General features: G+C 36.1%; 2 protein-coding genes across 6 annotated transcripts in view; both read right to left on the minus strand.

Moving 5' to 3' along the window:
* The window catches only part of LOC127943737 (gastrula zinc finger protein XlCGF8.2DB-like), a 313,695-nt gene that overhangs the window by 84,129 nt on the left and 205,772 nt on the right, over positions 1-23,794 (minus strand). The window lies entirely within an intron of this gene.
* Positions 1,866-22,183, minus strand: LOC127943558 (NACHT, LRR and PYD domains-containing protein 12). The gene is made up of 11 exons (XM_052539928.1): positions 22,046-22,183; positions 17,247-17,336; positions 17,032-17,169; positions 16,523-16,564; positions 14,591-16,379; positions 14,267-14,440; positions 11,234-11,407; positions 10,954-11,124; positions 8,856-9,014; positions 3,022-3,068; positions 1,866-2,928 (listed from the first exon to the last, which is right to left on the minus strand). The coding sequence occupies exons 2-11, from the start codon at positions 17,314-17,316 to the stop codon at positions 2,363-2,365; spliced, it is 3,330 nt and encodes a 1,109-aa protein (XP_052395888.1). The 5' UTR covers positions 17,317-17,336; positions 22,046-22,183; the 3' UTR covers positions 1,866-2,362.

Genomic DNA, 23,794 nt, shown 5'->3' on the forward strand with positions numbered 1-23,794 from the left:
AAGCAAGTAAAGAAGGCTCCCTTTGTGTAATCGTGAGGACGGTTTATTAATCCTTCCATTCTTTAGAGTTTCAAAGATTTAATCGTGCAGGTTTAATTTTATTCATTTCTTGTTTTAGGCTAATTTGGCATAAATAATGTGAACGAAATTATACAGCGCTTCACGTTTTTCTAAAATAAAGGAAATAATTCATAAAACATGAAAACATTAAAATGCATGTTGTTTTATGAAAGGAATTTTAAAATAGAAATTAAAATATAGGCCTAATATATGATAATATTGAAATTTTGCATATTAATCCATGTAGCCTAGCTCACTAAAATAGCCTACCACTTTTAATGCTCCGATGCAAAATAAATCACAATATCTTTTGAATAATACAACACATAATTCATATAATATAAATAATACTGCACACCTATTAAATGTTTCAAATCAAAAATATGGTTTAATACCATGTAGCTTCATCAGTGAATATTAAATATTATAACTACAGTGTTTTTCTTTCATTTTCCCCGACTGCAGCCGTCAAATGTAACACATCGGTGAGGCAAAACTGACAACTACTTGCGAAAATTATACATGACATATATTTTTATTTCCTTTCAAAAACGTAATTTATTTTTTTGTGTTTTTAAACAACATGCAGCAAACTAAAATAGGCAGTTTTAATTGGTTAAAATTTGTTACTGTGGGTTATCCTAGGTTATGTTAACTATTTACAAATTTCGTGTTTGTTTATCCCTTTTTATCCCATTGCATCTGAAAATTACTTTAAGAATCAAAAAAAGCCTCCTCCCTTCTAAACATTTTGCATCCACATTCACTTTGTGTGCTCTGGGGCAGAACATGCCTCCCGCTTTGCTCTTCTGTGGACAATTGAAAAATGTTTGATATAAAGGTTCCTGTCCCATTTTAAACCTGAATCGAGTAGGGCTGCTGTGAGTGCAGGCAGGATATTTCAACCAACCAAAAAAACAGACCAACTGCAGGGGGTTGGGGTTTGTTCTGTATAGCTTGTGGGGGTTGAAATATGCTCAAGCAAATGCATTAAGTTTGCCACAAAGCACAGGCTTCTGTAGCCTTATAATTGTAAAAAAGGACATTTTAATTATTTATTAATAAACAAATGCAAGATGAAATTCTCAGTGCTGACTCTCTCCACATGGATGAGCCTTTAGAAAGAAATGCAACCTTCACAGATTACATAATGCTTTCATTCTGAATTGGTCTGTTCAAAAGTCGAAATTTCAAGCTTTCTGTAGATATATTACTCATGTATGTGAGATGCCCCAATTTTAAGTTATTTCATTATCAGGAAGAAATTAAAGTGATCTTAAGGGCGCCTCCCTGTCATGCACACGCATTAATAATTTTCACACAAATACTTGAATATAAATAATAGTAGAGCACATTACAGATGCAGTTATAACCTGTAAATTTTAGGCTATTTGATGTTTTAAAATGATCTTTAACCGATGCCATTCCAATTCGTTGATCATTAGTTCTTAAACAAGATTAAATGGATGCATGACTTTTATGAACTTGTTTTAATAATTCTCTTTTGTATTAAATAATAAAGATGCATATAAATTTATATTTGCATATACTGTAAATCGATGTAGCTTAGCTCACTAAAATAGGTCTACTACTTTAATTCTACTTTAATGCTCTGATGCAAAGTAAACCAAAATTTCTTTAGGATGATATAACACATAGTTAATTTTATATAAATAATACTGCACACCTATTACATCTAAAGTCAAATCTAAAATATGGTGTAATATAAAAGATAAGCACAGGCTCATAGGCTTGACATTTATCCTTCTTGAATTTGTTCCAAGAAACACATGAAAATTCATAAGTAGGCTGCTAAACTTTAATCTGTGAATATTAAGCCGTCAAATGTAACACATCAGCGAGGCAAAATCGACGTCTATTAGCGAAAATGTGCTTTGATGCACTTGTTTGATAACTTGTGGTTAAAGCGCCACTCAGTGGTCAAAAGCTGAAAATGCACTTAACAGACTCCAAGGCGGCAGTACATGCTGCGGTAGAAAGGGCATTTTGGATGGCCCCCTACTGTACTTAAAGACCATTAGAGAAATTACAGTGAGTTCATTTCAAAACAATGGGATATTCTTAGGCTACAGTCTACGCATTCAAAATTACAAGAAAGACTTTTACACAAAGGCTCTTACTGAATGCTATTGTTATTAAACACACATACTGATTAAAAGCTAAATGTTTTCATTTGTTCATTCTTGGACAGAGACGAGAAGAGGTTTATGTACACATGAAACCAAAGAAAAGTTTTTAAAGTTATCTTCATCTCTTATAACTCAGCCGGTTATGCGTCTCTCTAATTTCTAACAGGAGGCTCTTTGCAGAGACTGCTAACTTCACACAGAGACACTGAGTTAAAATCATAAACTCCAAACCCAGCATAGAGAGGCTCAGTGAATGTGGTGTTGAGTGTGTGTAAGTGTGTGAGCGTGTGTGTGTCAGAGACACTGTAGAAGGACAAAATGCCGGCTGACACATCCACATACACTCCTACTCTATTAGAAGAAAGTGAAGGAACAGATATATCAACTGAACTATAATTATGACGCATAGTGAACTTGGCTTCAGTGCACAACAGGCTCCAGGAGATTTGATTGCGTCCAAGCATACAGTCACGTCTACGTCCTTTCCTGCCGATTCCTTTGTATGTCACTGATATAACAGCCTCAGCTCCACTCCATTCAGCCTCCCAGTAACAGCGTCCAGTCAGACTCTCTCTACACAGAATCTGGTACACATCAAATCTCTCTGGATGATCAGGATATGACTGGTCTTCTTCCACGTGTTTCACCTTCCTGTTCTCCTCGGACATACTTAAATTATTGTTTGCGGTGTTTGGATCCAGTGTGAGAAAACAGGCATCTGAACACAAAAACAGAGACATTTTAACACAACAGTCAAGGGTTGTGTGTGTGTGTGTGTGTGTGTGTGTGTGTGTGTGTGTGTTAGACATACATTTTTTTAGTCCTGCTGTAATCCTGGATTCTCCTCCATTATCCATGCTAAAAAAACACACACAAAATCACATTCAATAAGTGAAAAAAAAACAGAATCATATGATCATATTTTTAATTATGATTTTGACTTTCAATTATAATGAAAATTCAATATGAAATGGCGTGTTCAAGCATTCTTTTAAGATACTTGCAATATTTAATTCAGAGACTGAACTTGTCTAAAGTGGAGAGATTTGCATTAACAATAGAGCATGAATGAACTCCAGCAATGAGACGTGTTTGAGTCTCAGATATAATAACTGTACCATGATAAAGAGTTTGCAGGAGAAAATAATGAGAGCAAGATGTTATTCTGTTCAGACTGAACATGTTTCTGCAGAAGATGGACTGAGCTTTTCATTTTCTTTGGTTTATAAATTTATTAACAAAAGTACAACTTTTCTATAAAGGGTAATTCTATGGAAACGTCCATTTTTCTGTCCCTAGCTTTTACAGAAATACTACACTTGAAAAACAATTAAGGATTACAATTTCTTCATATTTTAAAATAAAACAATGTGTTATTTGAACAATTACACCTTCTTGAGACATCAATGTGGCAATATTTGTTTTTAATTAATTATAAAGAATTCCAATCACCACAAAACTGCTCGTCCCCACAGCCATGTACACAGGGAAAGTGCTTTGAGAGTGCAAATTCAATTATGTATTCATAACTATCAAATATATGATGCAAATGACAAAAAAAAGGCAAATAAATATTATAAAATATATAATGAAAGTAGTGGTCCCCTGGAATTGTGTCACTGGTGTTACCGTTTAACAAAAATCTGTCATTTTGAAGTAAAAATCAAACTGATGACATCACTTGACTTCCTTGCTCTCATCTCCTGAAGATAGATCAATCTCATTTGTTGCATTATCATTCTTTTCTGTAACTCTGACTACATGCACTTAACAAATTAAAAAAATCTTTAAAATTGCCAAAGAAGTAAAGTAACACTAGTGACAAAAAATGGTACATGTGATCTTTAAGAAAAATGCACAAAAAAGAAAAAAAAATCATTAAGCTGTCATTTATGTGTAATATAATATATTGTGGTCTAAATTTTAAAGTAAAAAAACTAATTACCATACCAAAAGTGTACATTTCTGTAGAATAACCCTACAATTTTTATTATATTTTGCGTAATATTTAAAAATTATTTTTTTTATTTTTACTTAGAAGAGATTTTATGGCACTAAGCAAAATTATTTTGCTATTTTTTTTTTATTTCCATTTAAAACAATATATATATATATATACTTTAAATAACAATATAAACTTTTTCTCCTGTATTTTTGATCAAATAAATTAAAACTTGATGAGCAGAAGAGTCTTTTTTTTAAGTATTAAAAATCTTTTGAAAGGCAGAGTATGAAAATGACCACTACAAGTTTTGGTGAAATAATTTTTTGGCAATATTTCTTAATTAAGAAAACAAGAGTGCAGTCTCTTGCATGTCTCTGACAGGCCAAAGAAAGAAAAAATAAAGAGTAATCAGAGAGATAAAATTTTGCGAGAGAAATTCCCGAGACTTGAGGGAAATGAGCAGTTTGTTGCTGCTGCTAGCTGCTCCACAGGTGCTCCACAACTAGCACTAGCATAGTAGTTATCATGCCGACTGATTTGAGCCAGTCACCAGTGGAAGAACCGAGATGCCCTCTTCTTCGACATTATCCAGCCACAAACTTTGGAGAGCAGGATCGCTACTTTAATCGTAGATGGTATGAGGATTACAACTGGCTAGAATATTCTATTTTAAAGACTGTGCTATCTAATTCATATGTTACCACTTTCAACATCCAGGAAACCATGAAGAGAAGGCAGCATTTACCCAGGACAGCTACCAGAACTGGAAAAGGGTGACAGGTTCGTTCAAGACACACAATGCTATTGTGGAGCATAAATATGCAAGGGCAGCGTGGAATGAGTGGACTGCTCAAAGAAAGTCTGGCTAAACAATAGTCAATCCTCTGAGTGATGGGCATGAGAGTACTGTATATGACAGCAGTTGTAGAGTCATTATGTTATACAGCATACCACTGACTTTCACAGAGAGGAGTCACAGAAAACAATATGGCTGTCAACCAGAGACATTTTCTTGACCTTTTACAGTTGTAGCCAAATTCAACAAAACACTTGTACAGAAAATATCAGATAATCCTAGAAATGCTAAATAAACGCATCATGACATACAGAACGAAACACTGGCCATTATGGCAAACATGATTCGGGAACAAATAAGTGCTGAAGATGCTGGACTATTTGCATTGATTGTAGATTAGAGTAAGGACCTCAGCGAAACTGAACAATTGTCTGTAGTTGTGTGCCACGTGGAAGAATTTCTTCATTATACTCCAGCTGACGGGTTAGATGCTGAGTCACTTTTCACTACTGTCAAAGAGACTGTTTTGTTCAGTGTTATGACGGCGCTGCCGTGATATCTGGTGTTCACAATAGGGACCAGGAGAAATTCAGAGAAGAGGTCCCTCAGGCAATCTACATTCATTACCATGCACACTGCCTCAATCTTGTTCTAGTGGACTGTGTCAGAAAGGTAGAGGGCAATTTATTTGTTATTGTTCAATACATTTACAAGTTTTCTCAGGCTCATTTGTCCTTGCTCATTTCACTAAGAAGCAAAGGGAATTTGACCATTCACAGCAGCCCATTAAACTTAAGAAACTGTGTGATACGAGATGGTCCTGCCAATACTCTCTGTGGACACTGTGAAAAACTCTGCCATCCATCATTGCAACCCTAAAGGACATTAAATCAAAGCCAAATTCATGCAGATCGACTGACTCGTGGTCACTACTCTCACTCGTTGATGCTGAATAGATCCTCCACCTTAACTTTTTTTAGGATCCGTTATGCTCTGCTCTATGTCGGAAATCTCATAAAATCTCAATCGTAGCTCCGACCACATTAGTTCCGAAGCACAACAAAGGACAGGTTGATTATTGCTGTGGCGGGTTTGCAATAATCTATGATGTGTTTGCGTACAGGGACTTAAAATAATAAATTAAAAGTGATACATGGAGAAAGGCGTCTGAGAGTGTTCATGTTCCTGGTGAGTTGCTGATATCTAATGATATAATAAATAGTACAGTAGTCCCAGTTTACTTTTAAACAAATTTCCTTAAAGAGCCACACAGATGGGAAATAAAAAATTACCTGTATTACAGTGTATGATGTAGCTGTCCATCAGTGTAAACAATGTGCAAAGTAATTAAACCAAAAAATACATGATTTATAAAGTTATTGGCTTCTAAAGTAAGGAGTCGACTCTGAATCGCTGAAACGAGTCGTTATAGATGTCAAATCTTTTGCCCATCTCTATGTACGTCACTAGGAGCACTTTGCATAATAATCTCCGCCTACCGTCTTGAGAGAAACAAAACTCTGACCTGCCCCCCCCCCCCCCCACACACACACACACAGACGCTCTGGTTGGCGTGAGAGCATCATGTCGAGGAGACAGTGTGTTTTTAATTGTAAAGGCAAGTTTGTTTTATTTTCACTGCCAAAGAATGAAGATCAGAAGAACCAATGGCTAAAATTCATTTTCACCACAATACCAGAGCAGTACAACAAATCCCTTTTGTTGTGTTCACAACATTTCACTGATGACTGCTTTTCTAATCTCGGTGAGTACAAGGCGGGATTTTCAAAGCGTTTGGCCATAAAAGAGGGTTCATTACCAACTTTATTTGGACCAACAAGCATCTCCGAATCACAACCTGTAAGTATGATTATATAGTTATGTGTTTGTTTTCTCCCGAGCGTCTTATCAGTATGTGTGCTGTCTGCAGCCTTTGTCTGCGCTGATCTTCATGTACAAACACGTCATTAAAATGAAGTGTAACTCCGTGAATACTCAACGAAGAGACATGAGAGAGATATCTATAGAAAGCTTGACATGTCTACTTTAAAACTTAAAGTGCTGCAGAAAATATTCTGTGATAAAGTAATCCATATGAAAACAACGCGATGTCCGTTTTTCACGTCTCCCTTCATTATATATAATGTGACCGCGCCGAACGCTCTATTCAGATTCAAACTGAAGCGCACGGCTTGAATACGCACACACAGAAGAAAAAGCAGCGAGACTGTTCAAGTTTTTTATTTTACTGTTTGCTTTGCGATGAGAGGAATAAGACATAATTCACCCCCAAAAGATGCTAACGCATTGTTTACCATGAAGTTGTGTGCGGAACAACCAATCAAAACTGACTATGTCGTTGACCAATCAGAACACAGTATGCTACCGAAAGGTGGGGTTTAAGGAAACTGAATCTTTTGAACAGCTTCGCGTGAACCGTTTGGGGAATTGAGGTAATTTTAAAATGATGTTTTGACAAAATTACAATGTTTTTTAACCTTGGATGGATTTAAACCTGTTGTACAGAACTTATAAACAGTGATAGGAAACTTAGAATTTTCATCTTACTGGCTCTTTAATTATACTTACATTAAATGATGTTTATACTTGAATATAATTACTTAAGTAACATTTTCAATGCAGGACTTGCATCAGAGTATTTTAACATTATTTTAAGCTTTATACATTATTAGGTAAAGGCTCTTAATACTTCATCCACAACAATATTTAATGAGGTTTACTTATAACATTAACCTCATTGTGGTTAGTCTGCAAGAGATCAACAAGCTTGTTTGCTTTGCGGCCGCTTTAAATACAATATAAGCATTTGATCTACGTCAGAGCGCTCACAAATCTTTCTGCAGCGTTGTAAGCAGAGAGAGACTTAGGTCTCTGCAGAGCAAGAGTGGGCGTTTATCACCATGTGGGTGTTTTCAAACTGCTGGGTGTTTCTAAATCATGCAATCTAAATGATCCCCCTTACCCTTTGTAAAAACACCCTGATCTGGTAACTCCCATTACTTTCCTGCAGAGAGCTATACTTGAGCAGAGCGGCCAGAGTGATTTTTGACACTCTCGACGCTGGGGGTGTTAATGCACCGTAAGACTATCCCACGTTTTGAAATGAACTCACTGTAAAAAAAATTTGATGGTTTTTAAGGATGTTACAATGTTATATTATAAATTATTGTTGTTTTACTTCATCCTTTCATCACCATTATTACCCATTCTCGTTGTCCACCTTCTGTAGATACCTAGCTATTTGAATAAGACTAAACACAAGCCATTTATGGAATCCAAGGCACCAATTCATGTGTCTGTGTCAAAACACTCCACAGAAGAGAGGGGTGGGGTGAGCAGTAGAAAAACTTATTTAAAGAAAAACACACCGAAATAGCTAACTGTTAACACAGCTGATTTACATGTAAAAAAGTGTTTTGTTTTACATGACCATTGATGAATTTTAACCTAAGTATTTTACAGACATTTCATGCAGAATCCAAAATAATTATACCAACGTGTGGAAAATGGGAATCCAATGACCCCATTAATGTTCTTCCGTAAATTGCCTTTTGTATCCCTCTGAAGATAAAACTCATACAATTCTGATACAAAATAAATTTAGTAGAGCGTAGTGTGTTCATTGTGTATTGTCACCCAAATTATTTATTTAGTTTTTGTTGTAGCAGTTTAGCTATTTTTCTTCCCAGGTAGAACCTCTATGTTTGATGGTTTGGTCTGGTCCCTTCCTGAAGCCAATGCTTCTTACTTTTACTCAAGTTAAAACAGATCTTGGTGTTTGTGGTGGGGAGGCAGGGCTCAAACTAGTGCTATTTAAATCTGTTATATTGTTGTGTCTTTGTGTACATTTAATAAAAATAAAAACTGTTTCTGCTTAACATACTTTTTGTCCAGTGTGCAGTTTGGATGGTTCAGCAGCTTGACTCCTGAATCCCCTGGGTGATTGTAGCTCAGATCCAGCATTCTCAGATGTGAGGGGTTTGAACTCAATGCTGAAGACAAATATCCACAGCCTTCCTTCGTCACCATACAACCAGACAACCTACAATCACACAGCAACAGTCCACATCACATTAGTTTAGCAATCAGACATAACTAACACTCCAGTGAAGTACAAATGTACTTTTTACTAACACTGGGATCTTTTTGAATTTCAGAAACTAAACATGCAATATAAACAGTATCCAGTGTACACAACATCACTGTAATGGGTCCTGTTTGTGTTTGACACAGTGTTCACATCCAGTGAGGGGAAATATCAGCCATTGACTGAACACCAGTGAGCAGGGCCTATAGTGTGATGATGTATAACTATTGATGCATGTCCTTCTGTGGAGGCAGTCACATACAAATGCATTTGCCTCTGTGACATCAAATACCCCATAGTTCCCAAAATCCCAATGCTTTGTTTATAATGAGGACTATGAAACTTTCAGGATGTTTTAATAGTACGGAGACCTGTTATATGTGAAAAGATAAAGGCAAATTTGATTTATCATGTCATTGTTAAAAAACTAAATCTTTTAAGACATTGCTATTTTTAATGGCATGTGTTTCTGTTGAATTAAATTTGACTGCTTAGTTGATCCATTTGCTCTTGATTCTGCATGTCAAGTTTTCACGGAAACAGCTATGCTGGGGTGCTTTTCCCGTACAACGACATAACTCTCTAATTAACCATCATAGTACGATGCATTGTCATGGAAACAAACTAATCAATCACGACTGTGACAGTCACATCTCTGTCATTTAAACCAAATTAGTTAATCAAATTAGGGCCATTTTTAATGACGTCAAAGGAATGTGGTGAAGTAATAATTTTTGCTAATTAATTGATTTGAGGTCTCTGAGAAGCTTGTTCAGCATGGCACCTGATTACTAAATTACTATTTTTTGTTCCCTGTCATTTTGATTTATTTGATAGTTGATTCATCATGAGGCTTCTCTTACATCATATTTCAGGGTCCCCTTATGCAAATGCACACTCTTCAAAAATGGCAGTTTTTAAGGATAGACTAAAATTTATTGATTAATGCAAAATCACAGTGCTTGCATGAAATGGAGTTTGGTTTAAGTAGCGTTTTCTGCAAACTGAATAATTCTAAGACATGAGTTTCTTGTGTGTTAAAAGGTTAGTTCAACCAAAAATGAAAATTATGTCATAAATAACTCACCCTCATGTCGTTCCAAACCCGTGAGACCTCCGTTTATCTTCAGAACACAGTTTAAGATATTTTAGATTTAGTCCGAGAGCTCTCAGTCCCTCCATTGAAGCTGTGTGTACGGTCTACTGTACATGTCCAGAAAGGTAAGAAAAACATCATCAAAGTAGTCCATGTGACATCAGAGGGTCAGTTAGAATTTGTTGAAGCATCGAAAATACATTTTGGTCCAAAAATAGCAAAAACTACGAATTTATTCAGCATTGTCTTCTCTTGTGAGTGCGAATGGTGTGACAGTTGATGTACAACGCTGCTTACATGTTTTCTAGTGCGCCCAATAACAAAGAAAACACGTCAGCAGCTTCACTGCAGTGTTTTGAACGCACTCACAACAGTCATGGAAGAGAAGACAATGCTGAATAAAAATGTAGTTTTTTATATTTTTGGACCAAAATGTATTTTCGATGCTTCAACAAATTCAAACTGACCCGCTGATGTCACATGGACTACTTTGATTATGTTTTTCTTACCTTTCTCGACATGGACATTAGACCGTGCTGTATATAACACTGTATATAACACTTTCAGTGTAGGAACAGAGAGCTCTTGCACTAAATCTAAAATATCTTAAACTGTGTTCCGAAGATGAACGGAGGTCTTACAGGTTTGGAACGACATGAGGGTAAGTTATTAATGACATAATTTTCATTTTGGCTGAACTAACCCTTAAATGAATTCAGTGTCATGCTTCACTCTCAAACAAAGTGTGGTAGCATGTTGTTAATTTTTTTATTTAATTAATAAAATATTACAATTTACCTCAGTATCTCCATATTACAGTTTTTCTTCAGTCCATCAGAAAGGAGCTTCACACCTGAATCTGTCAGGTCATTGTTACTCAGGTCCAGTTCTCTCAGACAGGAGGTTGAGGATTGTAAAACTGATGACAAACTCTCACAAGATTGAGCAGTGAGATTACATATGGAAACTCTGAACAAGAAAAACACAGTAACTAAATACAGAATAAATCTAAGCAAAGTGATTTTAATGATTAAATTGATGCAAATAAATAAAAATAAAATAAAGTTTGGAATCAAACCTCAGTATCTCCAGTTTACAGACTGGACTCTTCAGTCCATCAGAAAGAAACTTCACTCCAGAATCCTTCAGGTCATTGTTATTCAGGTCCAGCTCTCTCAAGACAGTGTTTGAGGATTGTAGAGCTGACGACAAACTTTCACAGGACTGAACAGTGAGATTACAGCCACATAGCCTGTGAAGAGAACCAAACAGTGTCACTGATCTGCTGTCCGTTCCCCCAGATACCCTGTCTTTAACCCCCTTTTGGATAAAGACATGGACACATAATTGGTTTAAAAGAAAATCACTTTATTTATCTTGATGTGGCTGTGAGTTGGAGAGCTGTTGGATGCACACATACATAACCCTGCATACACAATTAAACTGTGGTGTCTCAGACCAGACACCTGAGTACAAAATCTATGAATATTTCATTTAATTTATATTTCTTTAACAAACTGTGGAATTGTTATTTGGATCAACACATATGGTGGCAGCAATCTCTGTTAAAGGACCTGAAAGGGTTTGCTTAGTATTTTTATACCGTTGGTGTAATGCATGATGGAAGTGGAAAATAAAAAAATATGGTGGGAATGGGTTTAAAGTTGATATTGTATGATGTTTATGCTTGTAAATTTAAATAATTATAGCTGAAATTGTTGTTTTACTTGTCTTAGTGTATTTTAGACAGTGCTGGTAACTTTTTCTTATTTTGTTCTTTTTTTGTTTTATGATTATTGAGACTGTATAAATTCTTATCCACTAGTGTGGCAATGTGTCTTTGGCTATGTCTACATTAATCTGGATACATTTGAAAAGGAGATTTTGTTTTAAAACCCTCTCTGTCAACATTCACATTTTCCAGAAGTTTCTCATTCACACTGAAATATTTATAAAACATTCAATTTTTCTTGCTGCGCATGTGTAAAATGTCATAAAAGCTCACTGAATTTATACAGACGTAACAGACATAATACGTTTTCATGCAATTCTTCTGGCAGGAGTAAATTGTTTTATATTTTTTTAAGTGAGTTAATTTTCTGTCATCTTTTCAGAACTGTAATAGGAAGAGTGTACAAAGTAAATATCTTTAGCACCTGTGTGAAAGTAAATCGCATATTACAGGTTAAATTACAGGCATAAACATAGATGCCTATTGGTACAATATGCATCATGTCTGAACATACAACATTGTTTTCAAAAGCCTCTGTTTTCACAGTCCACACTTTAAAGCGAAAACTAATGTATCTGCTTTGGAGAGCGTTTTCAAAAAGCGTAGTTTTCCTAGACAAAAATACCATCTCAGAATGGATGCAAGGCCAAAATGGAGAGAAAAATATAAGTTATCAGAGAGTATGATGAAGAGTATGGTCATTGAGTCAATGTAGTACTTGAGTATAGGTTTATTTTCTTTCTTTTTTCCCCCTTAAACATTGAAAGGTATAAAAAAAAACTCAAGTTCATAACTTATCTGCGCATTTGTGCCCAAGACTGCAGCAAATCAAACTTATTCATGAAAAATTTGATCCAGTCATTGACTCTGGTCACAGAGATTCTCGTTATCAACACACTGAGTCTGTTCTACTGAAATGAGGCAAGAACCGTGAGTAATATAATCCTCAGAGCACAGCATGCAAAATAAAGAAACTGTAATTTATGCACATAGAAAGGGAACATGGTTTTAAATTAACATTAAAGGGGAGGTGAAATGCTCGTTTTCACTCAATCTCCTGTTAATCTTGAGAACCTATAGAGTAGTACTACATCCTTCATAACTCCAAAAAGTCTTTAGTTCTATTATATTCATAAGAGAAAGATAGTCTGTACCGATTTTTCCCGGAAAAACACGACCGGCTGGAGGCGTGACGTGTGGGCGGAGCTAAAGAATCAGGAGCGCCAGTAGGCTTTTGCGTTGAGAGCGTTTGGTAGCTGTGATACCATGAGGAAAAAAACATCATCCAAAACAAACCATGGCTAACAGTCAGATTCAGCGTATATTTATGATCCAGAATCAGATCCATAGGCTGAAACTGAACGAGAGCAGCATCAGCAACGACGTCTCTATGTGGTATGTACTGAAACTGTATATATTTGCTTAGCGGTTTTGGAAAATGACTAAGTTCCACTTCATGTCGTCTTTTTTTTATTTTATTCTATTTTATTTTAAGGTGCACATGTGGAAAGTGCAGTTTGATGACAACATCGCATGTTGTTTACTTGATGTGCTTACGCGCCGATAGCTAAGTTAACAACACAGAGATATTTGAAGCAGTTTTACTCATCGCCTGCGGTTCCAACACACGATCGTGACCCTTTTTCGTTGGGACTGCACTATCCTTAAGAAATAAACGATGTGCAAATCCGGCGTCAAACTGGGCCTTGTTTGTAAAACAAGCATCTTCGAAATGCAGGGAACAAACAAAAACACTTGCACAACTCCGTTGATGCTCTGTAAAAATAAACTCCATCCACTGGTCCCTTAATGCTGTTTCTCTTTTGGTAATCTGTGCAGGGTTGTCTTGCCCTGGCAACCAAAAACACTTCTTTTGTGACAATTCGGTCTCTCGCTCTGATCAGTGAATGTCTCGTCTCTGCTATACGGGAGAGCGCGCTCTTCCGGCAGAAGTGCCTCAGGACCCATATAAGGAAATTCCGCTCCATCTAACGTCACACAGAGCCATACTCGAAAAAAACTTTCCGAAACTTGTGACAAACCGTACAAACGTACAACTTAATTTTTGAAACTTTGTCCATGTTTAACATGGAAATCCAACTCTTTAACAGTGTAAAAAACTCAGTATGCAGGAAATAGCATTTCACCACCCCTTTAAATGGTTTAATGAACCAAACTGTTCAAAATAGTCACTTTAAATTTCATTCTTGGAAACCCTAATTGTTTTCTCATCAGGTTTTTTCAGTAGATATTGCCTGGTTTGTGAACTAGGAGAAATTTCATTCATTCTACAATATAATATTTAAAAAATCTGCTAGCTATAGTTATGGAATAGCAATTCATCCATATATTCTAACAGTGATTCAGAGAAGGTCAAACCTCAGTATGTTCAGTCGACAGTGTGAGCTCTTCAGTCCATCATAAAGCAGCTTCACTCCTGAATCCTGCAGGTCATTGCTACTCAGGTCCAGTTCTGTCAGATGGGAGTCTGATGATTGAAGAGCTGAAGATACAGTTTCCCAGCATGTTTTATCAAGACCACAACTGTCAAATCTGCCAAAACAGAAGGTTTATGCTGATTATTTTCTGCAAAACTTGTTATACCCATCATTATCAGGACAGCAAGATATTTCACTTAGAATGTTGACATTTTACTGTTTAATGAAAATATTTGTTTAAACAGCAGTCAGTGAATTTACTCACAGGGCCTTCTTGCAGCATCTCACAGCTGGAACGAATCTCTGGTAATTTTCTTGTGATGACGTGAACTTCCTTGGGTTGAACTCATCCAGCACCTTCTCTGACATCAGCAGTATGTAGGTTAGCACAGTGCACTTTGAAGATGAGAGTTTTCTTTCTTGATGTTCGTTTGAACTGATGTATCTCTGAATTTCCTCATATAACGAATGATCCTTGAGCTCAAGTAAGCAGTAAAATAGGTTGACTGAAGCTTCATCTGAGATAGTGTAGCCATCTTGTACTTGTTTGATGTATTTAGTTGTTTTTTTAATGCTCTCTGTCGTGTCTTCAGTGTGTTCGATTAGACCTTCGAGCATGTCTTGACTGGATTCCAGTGTAATGCCCATCAGAAACCGCAGAAACAGGTCCAGGTGTCCTCTTTTACTCAGTATGGCTTCAGCAATAGCCTTCTGCAGTAGCTCCTGCAAAGTAATACTTTCTTCTGGCTCATCAAAGAAAAACTGAAGCTCCTGCATGTTCTTGTTCAGGTAACAGATGAACACATGCACTGCAGCGAGGAACTCTTGAACACTCAGATGAACAAAGCTGAAAACCTTCTTGTAGTGAATAACATTTTTCTTCTGAAGGATCTCAGCGATCATTCCTGTGAACTCAGTGTCTTTACTTACATCAATACCACATGCTTTCAAATCTTTCTCACTGAACACAATTTTATTATCCTTCAGCTGTTCAAACGCTAGCTTGGCTAACTTCAAAATCATCTCTCTGTTTGATTGTAAATGCTTCACATATTCTATTTCTCCTTGTTCTTCATATTTCTGATTCTTGATGTTCATCTGTATCTGCATGAAGTGAATGTACATTTCAGTGAGTGTTGTGCTGATGTTCTCTGCACTGTTCTTAATGAGAATATCCTGAAGTACTGTGGCTGTGATCCAGCAGAACACAGGAATGTGGCACATGATGTAGAGACTACGAGACGTCTTTATGTGCGAGATGATTCTGGAGGCCACGGTCTCATCTGTGATTCTCTTCCTGAAGTACTCCTCCTTATGCTGGTCAGTGAATCCACGCACCTCTGTGAACAAACCTACATATTGACGAGGGATTTGATTGGCTGCTGCTGGTCGTGAGGTCACCCAGACAAGAGCCGATGGAAGCAGATTCCCTTTGACCAGATTCATAAACAGCACATCTACAGATGATTTACTCTCAACAGGGTCTCTTGTTGGTGATATACTTTTAAACTCCAAAGCTAGCCGACGCTCTTCAAGTCCATCAAATATAAATGCTAGACTGCATTCCTTATATAGCTTTGTTTTCTCCATGTCCTTCAGTTCAGGATAAAATCCCAGCAGAAGCTTGTGAAGACTGACATTTTTATCCATTATTAAGTTAATCTCTCTGAATAAAAGCAGGAACACACAGTCTACATCTTGATTGGCTTTTCCTTCAGCCCAGTCCAGGATGAACTTGTGCACAGAGATTGTTTTTCCAATGCCAGCGATGCCCTTGGTCAGCACAATCTTGTTCAGATTTTTTTTTCTCAGTTTAGTAAATATATCATTGCATTTGATTGGTTTGTCCTGTGGTACTTTGTTGTTGAAAGCGTAATCAATATTCAAAATCTCATGTTCCTGATTGACATCTTGCATATCTCCCTCTGTGATGAAGATTTCTGTGTAAACAGCCTTGAGATTTACTTCATTTTCTTCTTTGCCCTCAAAAATACATTCTGCTTTACTCTTTATGGTGCATTTGTGAGTTTCCAAAAAATTTTTGAGAATCATATCTGTTATAATAGAAGACATTTAAAGAGTTATAATAGATGACACTTAAAAGGTCATGAATAATCTTACACTGGCTGTGATTTTTAAATTTAAAATTGTGATGGGGGGGTGTACATAGTTTTGAATACACCTGATAAAACTGCACCTTGTTTTTCTGCCATCTCGGTCTCTGAGATTTTTTGTGTCTCTGTGAAGAGGAATATACAAATATACAGTCAAAACTTTTTATTCAAGTGATGTTTGTTTCTTGTCCTTGTATTCCTAACTGCAATGTTAAATTTGTATTTGTTCAAGGTTATATTTCATACTTGTAATTTGTGTTAACAATTAAGAAATTATTATTTCTTTAACATTTCTTTTTTCTTGGTGTGCTCTCTGAGGGGGACAACATCTTTTTATGCAAAGTATAATTTATTTAAATTGCTCAGTAAATAAATAAAGATATGACTTTCTTCATGTGACAATTCTTTAAATCTGCGCGGCCACTAATGACAGAGATGGACTGAGAAGCAATCGTTATTTAAGAGTAAGAGAAATCTAATTATTACATACATTTTTGTAGGAATTGAATCACTAAGCATTTTCACTTATCAAGTTATTAACTGACTGCTAATAAGCAGTGTTTCTCAGAAAGCATATCTACTGTGATAGTACCATTTCCTGCAGTGTTGTAGTTGATAGTCACTGGGCCTGAGATGGTGTTTCCACTGAGTACAGTAGCATTTACAGTTGATTGCGCCTGAGCACTCACATTAACACTGACTCCAGTGTGAGTACTGCTGCTCATTTGGACTGGAATACAAACAGAGAGATTAATTACCTTCCCTAAATGACAAATTTCACATTACTGATATTATTTTCTTCATTACCTTGCTCATGTTTCACCTTTTCTTCTACCTGCTCAACTAGTTTGTCACAATGCTGCTCAACTGATGCCATTGTCCTTCACAGACTCACTGCTGTTGGATAAGAAGAAAATGGGTTTTAATAGCTCCATGTCTCCAGACACTTTCCAAAAATATTTTTTTTTTACTATTGGTAAATGAGTAAAATGATTTATAGACACAATTATAAAATATATTATGACGTATTAAATGCCTGTCTATGGATGTATTATTCATTATGTTTAAATAAACATAATATTGGGTCTCAACTAAGAATCACGTAAAATAATTAGGGCTGGACCAGAATATTAGATTATGATTGAATGTCATGATTCAGTTCAACTGGTAGAGAAGACAAAATCTTAAAATGAATCACAAAATATGCCCATTTACTTGGAAAATACGTGCGAATATGGCAATCATAAAAAAACGTAGAGTAGCCCAGCTAAAATAATTTGTCTGTATTAAAAGTATTGCTCTTAACAAACTTGTGTTTGTGCAAACCTGTGTGTTTTGTATCACTAGTGCAGTGTCTGTTCTTGGAGCATTTAAGCTTTAGGCTTGCGCTGTTCTGTAGTTTATTAAAGGGATTCTCCATTCAAAAATGGAAAGTTTTTCATTAGTTACTTACCCCCACCGTTCCAAACCTGTATATTACAGCGCCACATACTGGTCTGGCCTGTATACTACATCGTTTTGAGTTGGTTTCAGTGGTTTTGTGTGTACGTAGATATTTCTTGAGATAACGATGTGTTTACAGTATTTTTGTTTTAGAATAAAACTTTGTGTTTGTATGTTTTCCATGTAGCGACACGTGATGAATACTATTTTAGGAATGGTTTTATTTTCTGTGATGTCGCGGTAGAAGCAACATACAAAAAAATATGACAGTGATCATCTCCGGTAATGATTATGTGCTTTATTCAATGTTAAAAGTGTCTAATGTGTGTTTAGATATTATTTTGCATTATCTTTATAGCCACATTGAAGGCAACAATAGATATTTTATCTCAGATCCTGGAAATAAATTAAGGCCAGATGTTATCTTACAACATGTTGCCGTCACACTGGATTATATTGGTCCTTAAGGGGGAAGTCATGGCCTAATGCTTAGAGATTCAACTCGTAATCCAAAGGTTGTGGGTTCAAGTCTCGGATCGGCAGGAATTGTAGGTCGGGGGAGTGAATATACAGCGCTCAAATGGCTCTAAATGCTCTAAATGGCTGCCCACTGCTCCATGTGTGTGATCATGGTTTGTGTGTGTTACCTGCTGTGTGTCTGTTCACAGTGTGTGTGTGTGTGTGTGTGTGCACTTTAGATGGGTTAAATGCAGAGCACAAATTCTGAGTATGGGTCACCATACTTGGCTGTAAATCTGGGCTCAGAACCAGTTCAAGGAACGAAAACCGGAAACGAACGAAATGTTGACCGGAACAGAAACAGAAACGAAATCAAAATGTATAGTTCCGAACAGAATTGATAATGAGATTGGCCATTAACCAGTTAATAATGTTATTTTATCTTTCCATTTAATATTAGAAATTTGCTGTCAACCAATCTTGAATTCCAAGTGTAGCCTACAGCAAATGCAAAGCCACAGGGGTCGTGAGTCACTTGCTTTTTTTAACTATCCCGCCCCCTCACCCAAGATGAGTAAATTAATGAAATATAATGGTTTATTTAAAAAATATACTTGCCAAATGCATAGGCTTTCTAGCATTATGATGCTACTATAGCATCAATTTAGGACAATCCGTTTCACAAAGTCACATTTTAATTGTTACTCTGACACAAATTCCTGCACAAGCGTTGCAACTAAGAAAGCAAGACTAGTAAGCTATGATTAAATATTTTTTTATGCTGTTCAAGTTGTTCTAACTTAAAATGTATGTATTATGTCAGGGAATCGTCACAGATATAATTGAGTATTTCTGGTGATTGTGGTGGTATTTATATTCGTGGTTAAACTGCTGCCTAAAACTGCTCACATTTTTATTTCCTGGATGTCAGATTTTTTTATTTGGTGGCTATGCGATTTGCCATCTGTATTTACAAAGTAGGTTAATTTATTCAGAACACATTTTTAATTCCCTGCTGTACTTCTCCATTGTATTTCAATGTAAATGTGCTACTCGACGTCTTGACTGCTGCGCTCTCATCTCAGGTCTTTAGCAGCTTCTCGTGCATAATTATCGTGTATAATAGTCTACATCATTCTAAAACACTGTGCTCAAGTTAGAGGTCTGCAAGCCGTCGGGTCCCAAGTCAATTCGGGCCGGGCTTGGGCCATTTTTTACAGATCCAGCTCGGTCAGGCTCGGGCTCATTTTATCTCCTTGCATTGTGCCCATATGCACGCAGAGCACACATAGGATACTGTATAAAATACTATTATAATGGATTATAGTCTATTATAAATATTAAACATCGCCCATGCAATACGAAACGCATACACGGCACACGCATTGCCAGGTGACAGTTGAGCCTGCAGAGCATCAGGGAGAATTTGGAGTTAGTAAAACTTTCCCAGTGCTTTGGGAAAAGCTGCATTTTGAAAGTTTTGATTCGATTACTACGACAAACAATAATTGGTCATGTGCAATGCTCACCATCTCCTCATTAGACACGCCTTTAAGAAACTGATATTTATGAATTATGATTATGATTATAATAAATTAGTTTTTGTTTTTGATATATTTTATTTAGTTAAGTACTAATTTAAAATTTACTATAGATATATTTAGCATGTCTGCTATCCATGTATTGTGTCAAGACAGGACGGCAAAAAGCGCATCATGTTTGTTATATTTATTTTATAAAAGCAAAATGTTTTGTTGATATTGTGAGTGAACAAAAATAATCCTTGGAAAACATGCAAGTGACCACGCTGGCATCTCCATGTACTGAAGCGTCTCCGCACAAACTATTGGATATAGCGCACATTTATCTAGATTTAATGTTTAAACGTTGTTAAATGCTTAAACTGTTATAGTAAATCTATACATTTTATTTAGTCAAGTCATGATGATTTGAGAAGGATAAATTTATGAAACATATATGATCAGCTGTCTCCCACTGGCCCTTGGTCGTTACTTTAAAAAGCGACTTGGGCCAGGGCCGGGCTCGGGCCTAAATATGAGGCCTGTGCAGGGCTCTAGCGAAAGTTCAGAAGAAATTCAGCTTCTAAAACACGTCTCTAGACCTTAAACTTAAAAAAAACACTTCCACTGACCTGCCTCGCGACCAAATCTCTTATCTGTGTGAACCATGTATTCTTATAGCTGTAGTAGCCTAATATCAGTCCAATAAATACCACAAAAGGTTCATTATTTTATTTTATTTATTTATTTATTTTATTTTGTGTTATTTCATCGCCCCTTTCATCGCTTCAGACGCCCCCTCATCAGTTCACGAGTGAAATGTCTGCTCTGCTGTGAACTCATCATGATCAAACTAATAACTGTTTTAATATAATGTTTGTAAACATTTTGCTTTAGACTACAGGCATTGTAGCCTTCATTATTTCAGATATTAATAGGGCTAATAAAATGCGACTTGAGCCATGAGTGTTTTTTTTTTTACAGTGCAGCAGACATTTTTAAATATCTTAAAAATACTTTGATGTCTTTCATGTGTTTATTTATTTATTTTTTGAGTAGCCTACATTTGGCAGAATCTAGAAAAGATGATGCTGTATTGGCTGTGACTAAGCACAGTGGGTTATTGGCTAATGTTAGATCTCTATTTTTCCTTTTCTTTTTCAGTAAAGAATACACTGTACTTTAGTATTATTATTCTATTATTAGGCAAATTATAGGCAAAGAATATTATGAAAAAAAACGTTATTAACCAGTATTTCGGTTAACCCAGTTAAACCGGTTTCTGAACGATATAATATCAGAGGAATGCAGAACAGAAACGTTAAAATATTGATTCTGCTCAGAGTGAACCCGACTGATTTTTTTCCCGTTTTTCAAGCCCTGCTGTAAATCACTTTCACTTTCACTTTTCTTATGAGGCAGTGGCAGAAACAGAGGAAGCTATAGTGTGTGGCTTTATTCCGTCCCTGCTGGTCTCAAAACAACCTTGTTTCTACAAGACATTCAGCATGTTTCCTGTGAGCATGTCTAAACATGTTTTAAGTCTTACATGACATGAGAAAGAAATCTGAGCGGTCAGACTGAAACAGATGTCCAGAAAAGAGACGTGAATTGGATTTCAAACCATATATGAAACACATATTTAGCTCGCAAACCAATGTCAATGAAATCTAATTTCAAGTGATTTTTTGCAGTTCACACTTTCTCAATATTATCGGATTCTTATGGGATGTGCACAAAAATCATATTTGGACTGACAGTCTGAACAAGGTTTTAGAAATGTATTTTAGAACACAAAGTAAATACAGCTCTGTAAACACTTGCATTTTTACAACATATAAGTGTGTCCTATCAGGTAATGAAAAGTGCTATGCACATTACCGGTTTTCACGCTCACTGGAGCACACGGGCTCAAATACAGGAAATAACAGGACAGGGCCCCTCCAAGAATCATAAAGTCCCTGAAGAGAGTTAAACTATATGCTTACATGTTTGTTTGAAGCACAGAATAAACAGCAAGTCTCATGTTTAGGACATGGATCATGGATCTTGCACTTTCCCTGCAGCAGCTCTCTTTGTGTCCTCACTAATATTTTGCATTCACTTTGTTTTGGAGCAAATATTAAGAATGAAATGGTAACCTGTAAAAACTCCAAAAACATTATAAGATTTTCATGAACTTACCATTTGAGCTTCAGTTTTAGACGTGTATCGGTGTCACTTCAGCAAAACAAACCGAAAGTTAAAGGATGATCCAAGCCGTGACTCATTTCCTCATTTCCTCTGAGTGAATCATGTGTCCTCCTGGAGAGGGCGATGCAATCCCTCAATAAGGAGCCACACCCTGTCTCTCTTTCTCTCTCTCTCTCTCTCTCTGTGTGTGTGTGTACAGTATATACAGGTCCTTCTCAAAAGATTAGCATATTGTGATAACAGTTCATTATTTTCCATAATGTAATGATACAAATTTAACTTTCATATATTTTAGATTCATTGCACACCAACTGAAATATTTCAGGTCTTTTATTGTTTTAATACTGATGATTTTGGCATACAGCTCATGAAAACCCAAAATTCCTATCTAAAAAAATTAGCATATTTCATCTGACCAATAAAAGAAAAGTGTTTTTATTACAAAAAAAAAGTCAACCTTCAAATAATTATGTTCAGTTATGCACTCAATACTTGGTCGGGAATCCTTTTGCAGAAATGACTGCTTCAATGCGGCGTGGCATGGAGGCAATCAGCCTGTGGCACTGCTGAGGTGTTATGGAGGCCCAGGATGCTTCGGTAGCGGCCTTAAGCTCATCCAGAGTGTTGGGTCTTGCGTCTCTCAACTTTCTCTTCACAATATCCCACAGATTCTCTATGGGGTTCAGGTCAGGAGAGTTGGCAGGCCAATTGAGCACGGTAATACCATGGTCAGTAACAGGGACGTGCACAGACATTTTGAGGGGCAGGGGCTCAAGTAAAATAAAGGGCACTTCTCATAATTACATATTTCTTTTATTTTTTAAAAACAAAAAAGTATATATATTAACGCAACACTGACTTCCTTTTAAAAAAATTTTTTTTTTTAAAAAGTTAATTAATTTTATCTTCCTCAAACTCTAATTTTCAAAAGATGTTTTCAAAATAATCAGTTCACACAGAAACCATGGTCTCCTTAGTATTCACTAGGTTTATAGAGCAGTAAAGGAAACCATCCCACAATGTGCATGTTTTGAAAACATTTTCTATGCTACTAGTTTCAAGTATATATTTAGAATAACCAAAATAACTGCATCAAGCAGAGGGGTGTGTTTTACTAATAATTTGTTTATTTTTTTGCACAAGGCACTACATCATTTTAGTTATTTTGGTGTTATCAGAACACATAACACTTTTAAATCAACACAAATATTCCCTCTAAACTGAAGAAGGTTGTTGCTCCTATTTTGTTAACTTTACTGGAAAAAATCACTGCAAAAATGATTGAAAAAATACAAAAATACAGCAACTTAATAAAATTCTTACAAAAAAGGGTCTCCTACTTCAAAATAAAATCTGTTACTTCCATTCCCTGGCTGTCTCTCCTTCCTCCCAACCTTCTGGGGGCCATGTCCCTGTAGATGTTTATTACTTCACTGTGGCCAGAATACTGAATTGCCTTAATGTTTTAATCAAATACATTAATAGTATTATTGCTATGCATGTACACATAGACAATAACTGATGGTGACTGACAAGGACTTAGTTTCGCATTTGAGGGAGGACTGTATCATCACCATCATCAAATAAAACCTTCAAAATCCACATTTAGATGGAGTTTGTTTTAAACCTACTACACTCAAAAAATATTCTGTGGCTTAGTAAATATTTAACTTAATTAACTTAATAAAATCTCTGAAAATCTTACTTGATTGTTTGAATTAAACTTACCAAAATAATTGA

Source organism: Carassius gibelio, chromosome A3 (genome assembly GCF_023724105.1).
Source record: "Carassius gibelio isolate Cgi1373 ecotype wild population from Czech Republic chromosome A3, carGib1.2-hapl.c, whole genome shotgun sequence".
In the NCBI taxonomy this organism is placed as follows: Eukaryota; Metazoa; Chordata; class Actinopteri; order Cypriniformes; family Cyprinidae; genus Carassius; species Carassius gibelio.

Excerpts from the sequence above, each read along its gene's own strand:
- LOC127943558 (XM_052539928.1), bottom strand. The coding sequence starts at position 17,316 with ATGGCATCAGTTGAGCAGCATTGTGACAAACTAGTTGAGCAGGTAGAA. Across the intron at positions 16,380-16,522 it reads CGAGATGGCAGAAAAACAAG|ATATGATTCTCAAAAATTTT; the intron begins GTGCAGTTTTAT and ends CTATTATAACAG. Across the intron at positions 14,441-14,590 it reads AGATGCTGCAAGAAGGCCCT|ATTTGACAGTTGTGGTCTTG; the intron begins GTGAGTAAATTC and ends CTGTTTTGGCAG.